Genomic DNA, 16232 nt, shown 5'->3' with positions numbered 1-16232 from the left:
CAATGATGCGACAAGAGGCTATCAGGGAAACAGCCTTCTCTGTAGTGTCTCCATGTCTGTGGAATGCCCTTCCCAGAGAGATCTGCCTGGTATCTTCAACTGTATACATTTAGAGGCCAGGCTAGGACTTTCCTCTTCTGGTAGACATTTGATATTTGATTTGCTGTCTTTATTATCAATTTTACTGCTGACTCTTATTTTTAATGTTTTTAATAATTATATTTTGATATTGTTATTGTTGCATTTATTGTTTTGGTTGTTATTTTATTGTTTTGGAGTTTTTAAATTACTGTACACCGCCAATTGGGCAGTATATAATTTTAATTAATTAATTAATTGGAATCACAGAATCATAGAATAGTAGGGTTGGAACGGGCTTTTAAGACGATCGAGTCCAACCCCCTGCTCAATGCAGGAATCCAAGTCAGAGCATCCTTGACAGATGGCTGTCCAGCTTCATCTTGAATGACTCCAGTATGGGAGACCCCCCCAACCTCTAGGTAATTGGTTCCATTGCCATATTGCTCTAACAGGACATTTTTCCTGATGTCCAGCTGGAATCTGGCTTCCTGTAACCTGAGCCCATTATTCTGTGTCCTGCACTCTGGGATGATCGAGAAGAGATCCTGGCCTTCCTCTTTGTGACAACCTTTCAAGTACTTGAAGAGTAGTATCATATCTCCAGTCAGTCTTCTCTTCTCAAGGCTAAACATGCCCAGTTCTTTCAGTCTCTCTTCATAGGGCTTTGTTTCCAGTCCCCTAATCATTGCCCTCCTCTGAACCCTCTCCAGCTTGTGTGCATCCTTCTTAAAGTGTGGTGCCCAGAACTGGACACAGTACTCCAGATGAGACCTAAGCAGTGCTGAGTACAGGGGAACTAGTACTTCACGAGATTTGGAAGCTATACTTGTATTAATGCAGCCCCAAATAGCATTTGCCTTTTTTTGCAGCCACATAACACTGTTGGCTCATATTCAGCTTGTGATCTACAACAATTCCAAGGCCCTTCTCGCTTGCAGTATTGTTGAGCCAAGTATCCCCCATCTTGTTACTGTGCAGTTGGTTTCTTTTTCCTAGGTGCAGAACTTGGCATTTATCCCTCTTAAATTTCATTCTGTTGTTTTCTGCCCAGCGCTCCAGCCTATCAAGATCACTTTCAGTTCTGTTTCTGTCTTCCAGGGACATCCCACCCAATTTTATGTCATCTGTAAATTTGATCAGCATTCCCTGCACCTCCTCCTCCAAGTCACTAATAAAATGTTGAAGAGCACCGGGCCCAGGACTGAGCCCTGTGGTACCCCCCTCATTACCACTCCCCAGTTTGAGAAGATCCCATTCATAAGCACTCTTGGAGTCCAATTCTGTAGCCAACTGTGGACCCACCAGATAGTTGTTTCATCTAGACCACTTTTGGCTAGTTTGCTAATAAGGATATCATGGGGCACTTTGTTGAACGCTTTACTGAAGTCAAGATTTAAAATGTCCACAGCATTCCCACAGTTAGGGATGTTGGAGAAATCTGCCACGGATTCTTTGGAATCCGGCCCACCAGAGTCCGTGGCGGAACAACCTCTCCCTGAAATGTCCCCCCAGGATGGACCTACCTGGTGGTGGATGCGGCGGCAGCGGTGGATGTGGCAGCAGCAGCAAATGCGGCAGTGGCAGCTCCGGTTTGTCTTCTGGCTGCTGCCAGGCCGCTGCGACCGCAAATGGTGGCCGTCGTAGTGGCCACCATTTGCATGCCTGCATTAGGCTGTGAGCGGAGCCGCCCAGGGAGGATTCCGGGGGGAGGGACGGAGCACCTCCCCTCCACAGTGGAAGCCCCACTATAGAACAAGGTAAGGGATTTGTACATCCCTATCCACAGTTCACAAGGGAGGTGACCTGATCAAAAAATGAGATCAGATTAGTCTGGCAGGATTTGTTCTTGACAAATCCATGCTCGAGTAATCACTGCATTGTTTTCAAAGTGCTTACAGATGGATTGCTTTATCATCTGCTCCAGAATTTTCCCTGGGATCGATGTCAGACTGACTGGTCTGTAGTTCCCAGGTTCCTCCTTTTTGCCCTTTCTGAAGATAGGGACAACATTAGCCCTCCTCCAGTCATCTGGCACTTCACCCATCCTCGCATGATTTCTCAAAGAGAATAGACAGTGGTTCTGAGAGTTCTTCTGCCAGTTCCTTTATTACTCCAGGATGCAAGTCATCTGGCCCTGGAGATCTGAACTCATTCAAAGTAATTAAGTGTTCCTTGACCATACGCCTATCAATCTCAAGCTACAATCCTGCCCCTTCAGCCTGTACTTCACCTTTACCAGGGGGGTCATAGATCCTCTTCCAGGAGAAGACTGTGCCAAAGTCGAAATTGAACACTTCTGCCATTTCTTTGTCATCTGTTATCATTTTGCCATCCTCACTGAATAGCTGCACCACCATTTCTTTCCTCTGTCTTTTACTATGCACGTAGCTGAAGAATGCCTTTTTGTTGCTTTTAGCATCCGTCACTAACCTCAGCTCGTTCTCAGCTTCAGCCTTCCTGACGCCATCCCTGCAATTCTGTGCTACCTGCCTGTACTCTTCCTTTGTACCTTGGCCTTCCTGTGCCTTTTTGGTTTCAGGTCATCTCTAAGCTTTTGTGAAGCCACATTGGCTTCTTCCTTTGTTTTCCACCATTTTTTTCTTGTTGGAATTTTTTGTGATTGTGCCTTTAGAATTTCTTTTTTTAAAAACTCCCACACATCTTGGACTTCTTTTCTCATTTGAGTTGCTTGCCATGGGACTTACTTATCATTGTTTTGCGTTTATTAAAATTGGCTTCCCTAAAATCCAGGGTACACATTTGACTACACTCTTGCTTCCTTTAGAACCAAGAACTCAAGTATAACGTGGTCACTTACCCCCAGAGTTCCGGTAACTGCTACTTTATCCACTAAGTCATCTCTGTTGGTTAGGATCAAGTCAAGGATAGCCGTTCTTCTAGTTCCTTCCTTCACTTTCTGTAGGAAGAAGTTATCGCCAACACAAGTCAGCAATTTCTTGGAGAGGCCATGTTTTGCAGAATTTGTGTCTCAACAGATATCGGGGAAATTGAAGTCCCCCATTACTACTACGTCATGCTTCCTTGAAACATTGGCTATTTGCTTTTCAAAAGTTTCATCCTCGTCTTCTCCTTGATTGGGTGGTCAATAGTAGACTCCGACCACCATGTTCCTTTTATTCTTTGCTCCATTTATTTTAACCCACATGCTATCGATGGGGCTATCAAGATCCTCCTCCTGTGTTTCTGTGCAGAGATATGTATTTTTAACATATAGTGTGACTCCACCTCCCTTTCTGTTCCTTCAGTTGCTGTATTCCAGTCATGGGAGTCATCCCATCAAGTTTCAGTTACACCTATGAGGTCGTAATTTCCCTCCTGTATTAAGAGTTCAACTCCCTTCTGTTTGTTTCCCATTCTCTGGGCATTAGTATATAGACATCAAAGATGATGTGCTTTATAGTATGGCTTTCCTCCTAATTTTGGAAGACTATTATTGGGCGCTATTAGAGCTCTTCTCTCAGTTGTGGTGCATAAGCCTTCATCCATTGTTACCCCAAACTTTACATCTCCCTCCCCCATGTTGTTGTTCAGTCGTTCAGTCGTGTCTGACTCTTCGTGAGCCCATGGACCATAGCACGCCAGGCCTTCCTGTAATGCGCTCTCTCCCGGAGCGTGCTCAAGTTCATATTCATTGCATCAGTGATGCTATCTAGCCATCTCATCCTCTGCCGTCCCCTTCTCCTTTTGCCTTCAGTCTTTCCCAGCATCAGGGTCTTCTCCAGAGAGTTTTCTCTTTGCATTAGGTGGCCAAAATATTTCAGCTTCAGCTTCAGTATCTGTCCTTCCAATGAGCACTCAGGGTTGATTTCCTTTAGGATGGATTGATTTGACCTCCTTGCAGTCCAGGGGACTCATAAGAGTCTTCTCCAGCACCACAGTTCGAAAGCATCAGTTCTTCAGCGCTCAGCCTTCCTTATAGTCCAGCTCTCACAGCCATACATTACTACTGGGGAAACCATAGCTTTGATTAGACGGACCTTTGTCGGCAAGGTGATGTCTCTGCTTCTTACTATGCTGTCTAGGCTTGCCATAGCTTTCCTCCCAAGGAGCAAGCGTCTTTTAATTTCATGGCTACAGTCACCGTCTGCGGTGATCTTGGAGCCCAAGAAAATAAAATGATCTTTGTTTTTTTAATGTTGAGTTTCAAACCAGCTTTTGCACTCTCCTCTTTCACCCTCAACAAGAGGCTCTTTAGATCCTCTTCGCTTTCTGCCATTAGGGTGGTATCGTCTGCATATCGGAGGTTGTTGATATTTCTCCCGGCAATCTTAATTCCGACCTGTGATTCATCCAACCCGGAGTTTCTCATTATGTACTCTGCATATAAGTTAAATAAGCAGGGCGACAATATGCAGCCTTGTCGTACTCCTTTCCCAATTTGGAACCAATCGATTGTTCCATGTCTGGTTTTTACTGTTGCTTCTTGACCCTCGTACAGGTTTCTCAGGAGACAGGTACGGTGGTCTGGTACTCCCACCTCTTTAAGAATTTGCCACAGTTTGTTGTGATCCACACAATCAAAGGCTTTAGCGTAGTCAATGAAGCAGAAATAGACGTTTTTCTGGAATTCTCTTGCTTTCTCCATGATCCAGCGAACATTGGCGATTTGATCTCTAGTTCCTCTGCCTCTTCGAAACCCAGCTTGTACTTCCGGTAGTTCTCGGTTCGCATACTGCTGAAGCCTAGTTTGTAGGATTTTGAGCATCACCTTGCTGGCATGTGAAATGAGCGCAATTGTGCGGTAGTTTGAACACTCTTTGGCGTTGCCCTTCTTTGGAATGTAAACTGACCTTTTCCAATCTTGCGGCCACTGTTGAGTGTTCCACATTTGTTGGCATATTGAGCGCAGCACTTTAACAGTATCATCTTTTAGGGTTTTAAATAGCTCAGCTGGAATACTGTCATCTCCGCTAGCTTTGTTGTTACTAATGCTTCCTAAGGCCCACTTGACTTCACTGTCTAGGATGTCCGGCTCAAGTTCAGTGACCACACTGTCATAGCTATCAGGGACATTCAGATCTTTCCTGTATAGTTTTTCTGTGTATTCTTTCCACCTCTTCTTAATCTCATCTGCTTCTGTTAGGTCCATGCCTTCTTTGTCCTTTATCATGCCCGTCTTTGCACAAAACGTTCCCTTGAGATCTCCAATTTTCTTGAAGAGATCTCTAGTCTTTCCCATTCTGTTGTTTTCCTTGATTTCTTTGCATTGTTCATTTAAGAAGGCCTTCTTGTCTCTCCTTGCTATTCTCTGGAACTCTGCATTCAGTTGGATATATCTTCCCCTTTCTCCCTTGCTTTTCGCTTCCTTTCTTTCTTCAGCTACTTGTGAAGCCTCATCAGACAGCCACTTGGCTTTCTTGCATTTCTTTTTCTTTGGGATGGATTTCGTTGCTGCCTCCTGAACAATGTTACGGACCTCCGTCTATAGTTCCTCAGGCACTCTATCAGGTCTAATCCCTTGAATCTATTCCTCACCTCCACTGTATATTCATAAGGGATATGATTTAGGTCATACCTGAATGGTTTAGTGGTTATCCCGACGTTCTTCAATTTAAGCCGAAATTTTGCAACAAGAAGCTTATGATCTGAGCCACAGTCAGCTCCAAGTCTTGTTTTTACTGACTGTATAGAGTTTCTCCATCTTTGGCTGCAAAGGACATAATCAATCTGATTTCAGTATTGACCATCTGGTGATGTCCATGTGTAGAGTCGCCTCTTGTGCTGTTGGAAAAGAGAGTTTGCTATGATCAGCATGTTCTCTTGGCAAAACTCTTATTAGCTTTTGTCCTGCTTCAGTTTGTACACCAAGGCCATGCTTGCCTGTTATCCCGGTGATTTCTTAACTTCCTACTTTAGCATTCCAATCCCCTATGATGAAAAGGACATCTTTTTTTGGTGTTAGTTCTAGAAGGTGTTGTAGGTCTTCATAGAACCGATCAACCTCAGTGTCTTCGGCATCAGTGGTTGGGGCAGAGACTTGAATTACTGTGATGTTGAATGGTTTGCCTTGGATTCGTACTGAGATCATTCTATCATTTTTGAGATTGTACCGCAGTACTGCTTTTCCCACCCTTTTGTTGACTATGAGTGCTACTCCATTTCTTCTAAGGGATTCTTGACCACAGTAGTAGAGATGATGGTCACCTGAATTAAATTCGCCCATGCCTGTCCATTTTAGTTTGCTGATTCCCAAGATGTCGATGTTCAATCTTGCCATCTCATGTTTGACCACCTCCAGCTTACCTTGATTAATTGATCTTACATTCCAGGTTTCTAAACAATATTGTTCTTTACAGCATCGGATTTTCTTTTCACCACCAGACACATCCACAGCTGAGTGTCCTTTCTGCTTTGGCCCAGCCACTTCACTCTTTCTGGCGCTACTTGGAAATACCCTCTGCTCTTCCCCAGTAGTATATTGGACACCTTCCGATCTGAGGGGCTCATCTTCCGGCGTCATATCTTTTAGCCTTGTGATACGTTCCATGGGGTTTTCTTGGCAAGAATAGTGGAGTGGGTTGCCATTTCCTTCTCCAGTGGACCACATTTTGTCAGAACTCTCTGCCATGACCTGTCCGTCTTGGGTGGCCCTGCACGGCATAGCTTATGGCTTCACTGAGTTACGCAAGCCCCTTCGCCACAACAAGGCAATGATCCATGAAGAGGCCCTCCTCCGTAGGATTCATTTTAAAGCCCTACTAATGAAGTTCTTCATGCTGTGGCCAAACACTTTCTTCCCAGTCTTTGTGAGGTGCAACCTGTCCCTTGCCAACAGTCCATCTTCCAGGAAGTGTAGGCCGTGGTCTCAGAATCCAAATCTCTTGGGTTGGCACCACCTTTGTAGCCAGTCATTCACCTGGAGTATTTTTCTTTCCTTTGCTATCCCTCTTCTAACTACTGGAAGGATGGATAAGAAAACTATCTGGGCCCCAAAGTTCTTGAGTTTCCTTCCCAAAGCTTCAAAGTCTGATGTGATTCTTCATAGCTCCGTTTGGCGGTATCGTTTGTTCCCACATGGATGAGAAGAAAGGGATACATATCAGTGGGGTTTGTAAGTGTAGGCAACACTTCAGCCATGTCTCTCATCCGTCCTGTTGGGAGTCAGCATACCTGGCAAGTCCATGGGTTATTAGTGCAGCAGTGTTTCTCGATCATCACCCCGAAGGCCCAGAATCAGAATGATTATTTCAAAATTTGATTAAAGAATAACTGGCTGAACATGTTTCAGAAGTTGCTGCCCTGTCTATGCAGGCAGTGAATTCCACAATCTGTTAGCTACAGACTTTCAATGAGTAGTCACGCCTTTACTGGAATTATTTTAACTTACTACAAGCTGTCAGATGCAATTATTTTCAATAACTCTGTAGTTTTTATCTTTTATTTTGGTTTTGGTATTTTACTGCAGCTATTAGTATTTGATACTTTTTTAAATTGTTTTCATTTATTGAGCTTTATTTGAGGAAGTGTGGGCTATACATGTTTTAAATAAATAATAAATAAACTCTAGCTATTTCTTTAGCTATTTCTATTTCTTTAGAATGGTTTGGATTTAGATTAGGATAGCCACACTTTACATTCATTGAAATCAATGGGATAATTTAGTCATGACTAACTCTATTCTCAGTAATCTCAAAGGGATTAAGCTACGATGCTTCCAGACAGAGGGCCCCTAGCACTAAGGGCTCCTTCACACGGAGCTTTTATCCTGCTATTGAGATTGCAACTTCATGGAAGTTTGCGGGCTCTTTACATGACACCGTGACCCTGCCGTGACCCTTTGTTCTGTTTTTAAATAGATCGCAGATAATGAGCTATCAAATTACCCCATTGTGTTCCGCTTCAGTTTCCTCCATGAAAAGAGTGAAAGCGGTAAGAAGAGGAGCAAGATCACTGAAAGATAATGGAAGACTCAGATAAAGGGAGAAGGGCGGGGGAGGGAAAGGAAGCATGTAAAAGGAGTCCGTGGTGATCCTACATTTAAAACAGAAGCAGAAAGTCCCGTTTTAAATGCAGGATTTTAGGCTGGTGTAGAAATGCCCTAACAATCAAAAGGCATTGTGCAGCTATTCAGTCTTTTTTTTCCTTAATGGATTTTTTTCTGGTATAATAAAAAGTGGAAGCAGCAATGGGAAAACATGGGAGGGCCACAAATGGATGACAATATAATCTGGACCCCCCACAAAAAAGGGGCCAATGAGCCAGTGTTATTTCATAATAAAACCACTGTCTGGATCCAACCCAATGACCATCCCATTGTTGACGTGGCCAGACTGCAGCAAAGGGAGAGAAGGGAAGCATGGCTACTCCTTCTCTCCCTGAATTGTTTCCATCCCATCTGTTTCTTATGAGAACCTTGTAACATTAAGAACGTGTGACTGCTTGCTTGTATTGCCCTTCCCTCCTCATCTCTTTTTTTTCTTTTCTTTTTATATTGTGTCTTTTAGACTGTAAGCCTGATGGCAGGGACTATTTTGGTGGATCTTGTTTTACATTCTATAAGCTGCTCTGGGAGCCTTTTCAGCTGCAGAGTACGGTAAAATGCTATAAACAAATAGGTGTAAATAAACCAGTGCAACAGAGAAAACCTTCCAAAGCTAAGAAAGAAAATTTCAAATGTGGACCACAAGTTCAAGACTGATGCTTCATGGTGATCCAGGCAAAGAATCCTGTGGCAGCTTAAATAATTGATGCTGCAGACTTGCCCCATTTATGTATTGAGAGAAAGGTGTGGAGTGGGCTCCACAGAGATGTGGTATAACCCTCCCCTCTCCAGTTAAGCTACCAGTGCCCTGTTCACATGTAACAAGAAGCTACTGTGGGTGAATTTCCCAGCAGGGCTTCTCACTGCTGTGGCAACCACCATTTTGAATATTCAGGTCGCAGTGAGGGCAACCCTAAAACAGCCCATACATTCTGGGTGCCTCTGAGGGCAACCACCCCAACAAACCACCCTCACTGGGTTTGCATAGAACAAGAAGCTATGGTGTGCCCCTGCCATGACCTGAATATTCAAAATGGTGGCCACCACTGCAATGAGAAACCCCACTGGTAATTTCACTCACAGTGGCTTCTTGTTACATGTGAACCAGGTCAGTGTGTCAGGCAAGACAGGATGCAGGTTCATCAGTCCTTTGCTCACCCTCCTTTCCCACCTGCTATAGCACACCTGTCCCACAGCAGGCAGAAGGCAAGGGTGGGCAAAGGGAGTAGTACTGTGAGATGTGAAGCTGCACCCTCTCAGGGTACCTCCAATGCTATCAGTCAAAAGACATTGTGCAGCTATTCCATCTTTCCAGGGAGGCACCATAGCCAGACAAGTGAAGACTAGGCAACTCTAGCTACCAGGGGAGAGCTTGCTGTGGGGAAAACACCTCTTTGACATCCTGTTTTAAAAAACATGATTGCATATCCAAGTACAAGAATAGTTGCACATAATTCAAAGGAAAAGTCTTTAAAATCTTTTTGCTTTGTGGGAGAAAGCAGTTCACTGCTTTTTAAAAGAACTACAGTGGAGACATGCTCAGCTCAGGACTATGGTCCATAACTTCATGAGACACAATAGATCCATGATCAGATCTCCAAATCTCTCTTTTAAAACTTAAAAGCACTGTGTGTGTGTGTCTGTGTGTGTGCGCGTTCTAAACTGCAATTGTGAAAAGAGCAAAAACTGCTTTTAAGAAACAACTCTACATTATACTTTAAATACCAGACAGCGTGTTATGAAAGATAAATGTCTGCATCCCCCTCAACAGAAGAATGACTATAGTGACCTCATTACTTCAAAACAGAATAATCTCTACATGTCTAAAGACAAGCCTTCACAACTTCTGACGCTGCCCCGCCCCCACAAGCTGAATGGATCCCACCAGCAATGTGTAGACACCCCCTCCCCCATTTTTGCAATTTCAGATAGGTAGCAAGAACTCTAGGCTTATCAAGTGTTGGTGAATTGCCATGACTGTGTCAAGAACTAGTGAAAAGATGCAGGAGTTGTAATATTCATAAAATGTAAATAAATGCTAATCCTGAAAAGCAACTGACTACTGCAAAAAGTCCAATTTCCCCCTGAAGTTCTATTAAACTCAGTTTTTCATGCTTTCAGCATTTCTGGAGATTGCACACCTCATTCTCTGAACACTTACCTAAGTGCTTGATCCAGACTCATTCCAGTGAATTCAAAGAACTTGAGGTACTCCCCTGCTACCATCTTACTAAAATCATTACTGAAAAGGAGACAAGAAATTGTTTTAAAACTATATCATAGGAGAGGGAGACATGTGGGGAGAGGAGTACACAGGGGACATCATGAACACAACAGCAAGGAAACAGGAAGACAAGAAGAAAGGCAGAATATATATCAGGCCAGCAAAGGCACCTACAATCTTTGATGAAGGACTTTATTTCACACCCCCTTACATTGCCTCAATCTCTAGTGAGATCTTTATTCTCCTGTGGCAATATGCATTAGGAGTCCAGGCATACATGTTTTTGTGTGCATGTTTTTCTCAGGCTAGAGAAGTACAACATAGGCCATCCCCTGGGTATGTTATGTGGGCCACACAGAAAGCACTGTCAACCCAAGCGTGTCTGGTAAAGGCAAGCTAGCCAAAGGTTTACTCAGTATTCTGGAGTGAAGGCTGTGTCCTATCTGCTGGTCCTCCAAAAGACCGTCTCCTCGGGATCGTTCTGTGTGAGTGTAGCAGGCTGCTGTATTCCCTCAGGGAGTTAACAGAGCTCTGGGTGAACGGTCTTTTCTCCTAATACCCACACGTACTTCTTCCCCAGGTGGCGGGCTACATCTGCTTTTTTGAAACCATCCAGGTTGTAGAGCCTCTTTGCCAGGCGTTTAGCAGCCTCCAGATCAGCCTTGTGCCCATTGGAGAGGGTGTCCGTACTGCCCAGGGCCAATTGCTCCATGCTGTCCAGTTCAGAATCCGAGTCAGAGACCAATGGACTAAGAGGATGCTCACTAAAACAAAAACACAGAAGCCATCACATAAGCCTTGCAAACCAGTGGCCTTTTGCCTTATTGCCCTTCGCTGAAGGCTCCTCTAGATGCTGGGGGTTGGGGGTAAGTGCCTGGTGTGCTGATCAGGGACGGTGGCTATTATTGTGCTGTTCACCATTAGTCCAAATGGCAAATCAGAGGCTACTAGGGCCAGCATGGGCAGTACCATCCAAGGTAGAATAACAAGAAATCCCTCTGTTAACTGGTGCTTTGATGTACCCTTTCCTGCCATTTCCAGTTTTGTGCTCCTGTGCTAAATACACTACCTTCACACCGCCAAAAAATATCCAGAAACCAGCAGAGAGCAATTCTGTAGGTTTCCTGTTAAACATGAAAAGACATGGCTCCAACTGGCAATAATAGAGAAATTAACTAGTTCAGAAGGCAGGAACTGGAAAATCCCTGTTGAGTCCTAGGCCCATATATCTAGAGGACAGAACTGAAGAACCCAAACCCTGAAACTTTTGCATCTGATGTTGCAGGTCTCTTTTTCTGAATCTGCTCTGTTCCTTTATTTATTTAATATATTTTAAATACTGCTTTTTGAGGTGAACTTTCCTCAAGATGATGTACAAGATAATATTATAAAACAATAAAATATAGAATCCAATTTACTACAGCAGCATGAAACATTTATTAAACTAACTGACAGTTACATCTCCAATTCATGAAATAAAGATCAGTATCCATTCATTTAAAGGCAGACTGGAACTTCCAGCAATTTAAAACCAGGGAAAGAACCACATGCACATCCACCACAGTAGGGCCACCACAGAAAAGATGGGCCACCACAGAAAAGGCCCTATCTCTTGTGCCCACCAGTATAATAGATCTTACCAGCAGGCATGAAACAGGGCCCAATGGCAACCAGTGCAGCTGGTACAGAATCGGTGTTACAAGCTCTGATCACCTTGCCCTAGTGAACAACTGGATGGCTGAATTTTGCTCCAGCTGAAGCTTTTGAACTGTCTTTAAAAGCAGCCACACATATAGCATGATATGTCTAGACTGGATGTAACCTGGGCATGAATATCTATAGCAAGGCTTTCTTCACATAGGGACAAAGCTGGTGAATCAGCCAAAGCTGATGAAAGGCACCCCTGGTAACAGAACACCACCTGCATTTTCATAGATACCTCCAAGTCCAGGAGAACCCCCAAGCTGTGCATTTGATCCTTCAGGGGAAGTGCAACCCTATCCAGCACTGGTCTCACACCATCCATCTCAGCATTTTTCCATACCCACAGTACTCTATCTTAGCTGGATTAGGCCTCAGCTTGTTTGCCCTCATCCACCCCAAGCTTGCCCCCCAGACAAGGTTTTCATAGCTTCCCCAGGATGAGCTTGAGGAAGCAAGAGGTAGAACTGCCTGATACTTTAGCCAAACCTCCAAATGACATCTCCCAGTGGTTTCATGTAGATGTTAAAAATCATGGGGGCAAGATAGAACCCTGATGCACTCCAAACATCAATGCAGGCATTAACTATGGGGGCAGAGCAGGAGTCCCCCCGAATCACCTACTTACATGCCTTGAAAAAAGACTGGAGCCAATGTACCACCATGCCCCCCAATGGTTGATGGTACTGAAAGCCACTGAGAGGTCCAGTAGGACTGACTGTATTGCATTCCTCTCATCCATCCCCCAGCATATCATCCACCAGAGTGACCAAGGCTATTTCTGTCCCCAAACAATAAAAGATAAAAAGGCCAGAAACCAGCTTGGAATGAATCCAAATATTCAGCGTCATCCAAGACCATCTGGAGTTGAGATGCCACCACCTTTTCTAGTATCTTACTCAAGAATTAGATACTGGGTGACAATTTTCCAGAATCAAGGGATCCAAACTTGGTGTTTTAAACAAGGGTTGAACAGGGATGCAGTGGGAACCATATCCACCTTCAGAGAGCCGTTAGTTACCTCTGAGGAATAAGGAGAACAAGGATGGTGATGAAAATGGCATCTATGCGGTTAGCTGTGTTTTTGAGAGCTCCAGCATTCTCAGTTTTAATCTCTTTTTATCTCTTTTAATTAGTTTTCCATTGTCTAATTGATTTGATTCAGTAGTGGAGTTAGCGTTATCTTGGCTTTTTAAAATGTTTTTATGTCTTTATGTTGGCTCTCTGCTCATTAATGAGCTTTTACTGAGGGAAGGAACCATTTGAACAGACTGGGATCTCACCACATTTGAATAGTGTTGGATAAGATCCTTTTTTAACAACAAAGCTGATATATCGTGGAGTCAAGCCGTCTATTATAAATCCTAAAAGTCTACTTACCTTCATGAGTCAACAGGATAAATATTGTTAATGCTTTTTAAAGCTAATGTTCTTAAACTGTAATCTTGACCTTTTATTATCAGACCATTTTTATTAACTTAACCTTGAGTTGGAATATTCTCCTGAAGAAAGCTATTTGAAGCTTCTACTTGGATTAATCTTTCCTCTCTCCTTGATAAGAACTGGTATCTGGCCAGCTGAGCTAAAATCTTTAAGGGTGTCTCAAGAAGAGAGGAAGAAGAGGAAGAGAGGAGGAGAGAAATAAAGTAAAGCAAAACAAATTAAACCATGTTTTACAACCCTAAATTATCATTACACAAAAGCAGGTTTAGTAAGTTTTTCATTGGGATGCTGCTTCCCTGTGGAGGCACAATTCCTAACAGCTGTTGCTGACCCAGAACCTTTTGATAATAGATTATAACGAGTGACAGTGGGACCAGCGAAAAGTACCTGGAGCATAATTGGATGTCTGAAACATTATAAATCTGGTGGAGTTTCCTGACTTGAACTGTTAAATTGTTTAAGCTGCTTGATGTTCTGACTCTGATTGGAAGGATGGTGAAAGGTAGTTCCTAGTATTAAAGGTGAGAAAACTGAAAAGCTATTGCAACCTGGAGGACTGCAGCTCTTACCCTTCACCTAAACAGTGTAGGATTGATAACTTTTTCTCATCAACTCAGAAGGAATCCATTCTTAACTCAAACATTCCTGCAAGTAACAAATCTGGAACCTTGAGAACTGGAACTGAGGATTTCCCCTTTTCTTTATTTAAAGAGGAAGGTGTCCCCAAGGTCTCAATTAGATTTGGGTGGTACAGGAGGCATTTTAATGCTCTTTGCTGAACAAACTTCATTAATAGCCAGTACAGTTGAATGCGTCTTCCATCGACTTGGCCAGGTCTCAGCTAACTAGGAGAGCTAACACCACGGTTTAACACTGAGACCCTTCTAGATAACCCTGAGGCTTCAAGGGAGGAAGGGAGAAAATATAACTCTGAAAGTATAAAGTTAGGGGAATGCTCAAATAACTGCAAGCAGAGTAATTTAATATTACAGCCCCTTGAAGTGGCGCTTATTATTTTGCCTTATAAGGGAAATATACACATCTGGAGTTCCAAAAGGCAAGCAGTTCAACATCTTAGCCACATCCTTAAGGTACCGAAGAGAAGAATCAATCTCATGGGAGTTAATAGAATTCAAAGCACAAATTATAATAAGAAATATGTTTTAGCATTTGAAACCTCTAAATTTCCCAGGTTAGTCTTAAAAAGGAAACTATTATACAACTTCGGTCTGATTCCCTCACGTGTTTTTCTCGACATCTTAAAGACACCACTGCTGTTATATAGCAGAGTCAGACCCCCCTGCATTTAGAGTCAGTGAAGCAAAGACACAGACTCTCATTAAGGGGGAAAAAGACACCTTGGAAAGTGTCAACTGACAGGAATATCTCAGCAGTCAATTCAACAAGCTGTAGTTGCTCTAACGTTGAAATTGATTCGACTCTTGGAGGGGATTTGATTCACAAACAACTAAGAAAATGGATTATCCTTCCAAGCCAATAGACTCAAAATTGCTCCTCCCTTTTGTTGCCCTCCCTTACAATGAGCAGAATGCTACACTGAGGTTATCAACAGTTTCAATGGTTGTGCAGAAGTTGCAAGGAATAGATGAAGAAATGGCTTTCCCCAGGGACAAAAATCTCTTTTATTGGGTTACAGGTCAATTGTTGCTCAGTCGTTAAGTCATGTCCGACTCTTCGTGACCCCATGGATGATAGCATGCCAGGCCTTCCTGTCCTCTGCTCTCTTACAGGTCAATAGCACCTTAAATAATGAGGAGATCCCTGTAGATGAAGAGACTAAAAAAATCCTCATTTCCTCCATCAACACAGAACCCTTTCCGCTTAGAAGACAGCAGTAATCTACTGGCCCATGAAGCAGTGGAACAAGCAAAGATTACGAACATCTATACATTGAAAGGAGATTTAAACAAAGATGACAGTGCCCTATGTAACCAGAACCATACTGAACATTCTCCCTCTCATACTGATAATGATAAGCAATTCTTGTTTGAAGAGTCATAATCAGTTAGAGTAATTTCGCCGCAGTGTATAATCAACAGCGCTGCCCATACAGAAAGTTTTATTCTTTGTTGATTCTGACTCACAATTTCCCCCTCTATGAATTACTGAGCTTGTAAAGCCACAATTGGCAGATAAGTTGCATAATAGCTGGTTAGGCCATAGATACCTTGAGCCATCAGAATTAGGTCTTCAGCTTTCCACTGTTACAAATCCCAGTAAGTTGAACTGGGTTGCTACCCCTAAAGCCAACGGGAGTATTTTTTTTAGATATGAAGAGAGAATTAGAGATAATGGAGCCATTAATCTAATCAAGATAGCCTCTAGGTATACCCAGCTAAGGTGTTTATCATGGAATGTAGCAGGCTAGGGTAGAATTAATAAAATTCCCCCTGTTAAGGATTACATAGATAAATTTTATGTTGTTTTTTTCAAGAAACTTGGGTAACTGAGCCAATAACTGTTAACAGATTTTTATCCTACTCGCTTAATGCAAGACGTAACAAAGGTAAAGGCTGGCCCTGTTCAGGTTTACTATGTTTGTTCTCACTAAACTTGAAAACAACTGTTAGGAAAGTTGCTATTTGTGACCCTATTGCCATGGCTGTGTTGCTCCAATTTAGACAAGAACAGTTTTTGATGTTTAATATCTACCTATCACCTATACAGGATAATTCAATAGGTAAACAACAATGGTGCACACTAGAAGATTATGTAAACCAAATGGAAGGCCAATTTCCAAAAGCAAAAGTGATTATAATG

At 42.9% G+C, this 16232-nt stretch overlaps 1 protein-coding gene across 1 annotated transcript in view; it reads right to left on the bottom strand.

Moving 5' to 3' along the window:
- Window positions 1-16232, bottom strand: part of PSD (pleckstrin and Sec7 domain containing) — a 214467-nt gene that overhangs the window by 125350 nt on the left and 72885 nt on the right. The window contains exons 5-6 of the mRNA XM_084845159.1: window positions 10871-11071; window positions 10245-10325 (exon numbers count right to left, since the gene is read on the bottom strand). Coding sequence (XP_084701285.1) covers window positions 10245-10325; window positions 10871-11071 — 282 coding nt within the window. The remainder of the gene's footprint in view (window positions 1-10244; window positions 10326-10870; window positions 11072-16232) is intronic.

Source organism: Heloderma suspectum, chromosome 3, assembly GCF_057233095.1.
Source record: "Heloderma suspectum isolate Gila_16-S chromosome 3, 16-S_ref, whole genome shotgun sequence".
NCBI lineage: Eukaryota > Metazoa > Chordata > Lepidosauria > Squamata > Helodermatidae > Heloderma > Heloderma suspectum.
This window is presented reverse-complemented; position numbering and strand designations above follow the sequence as displayed.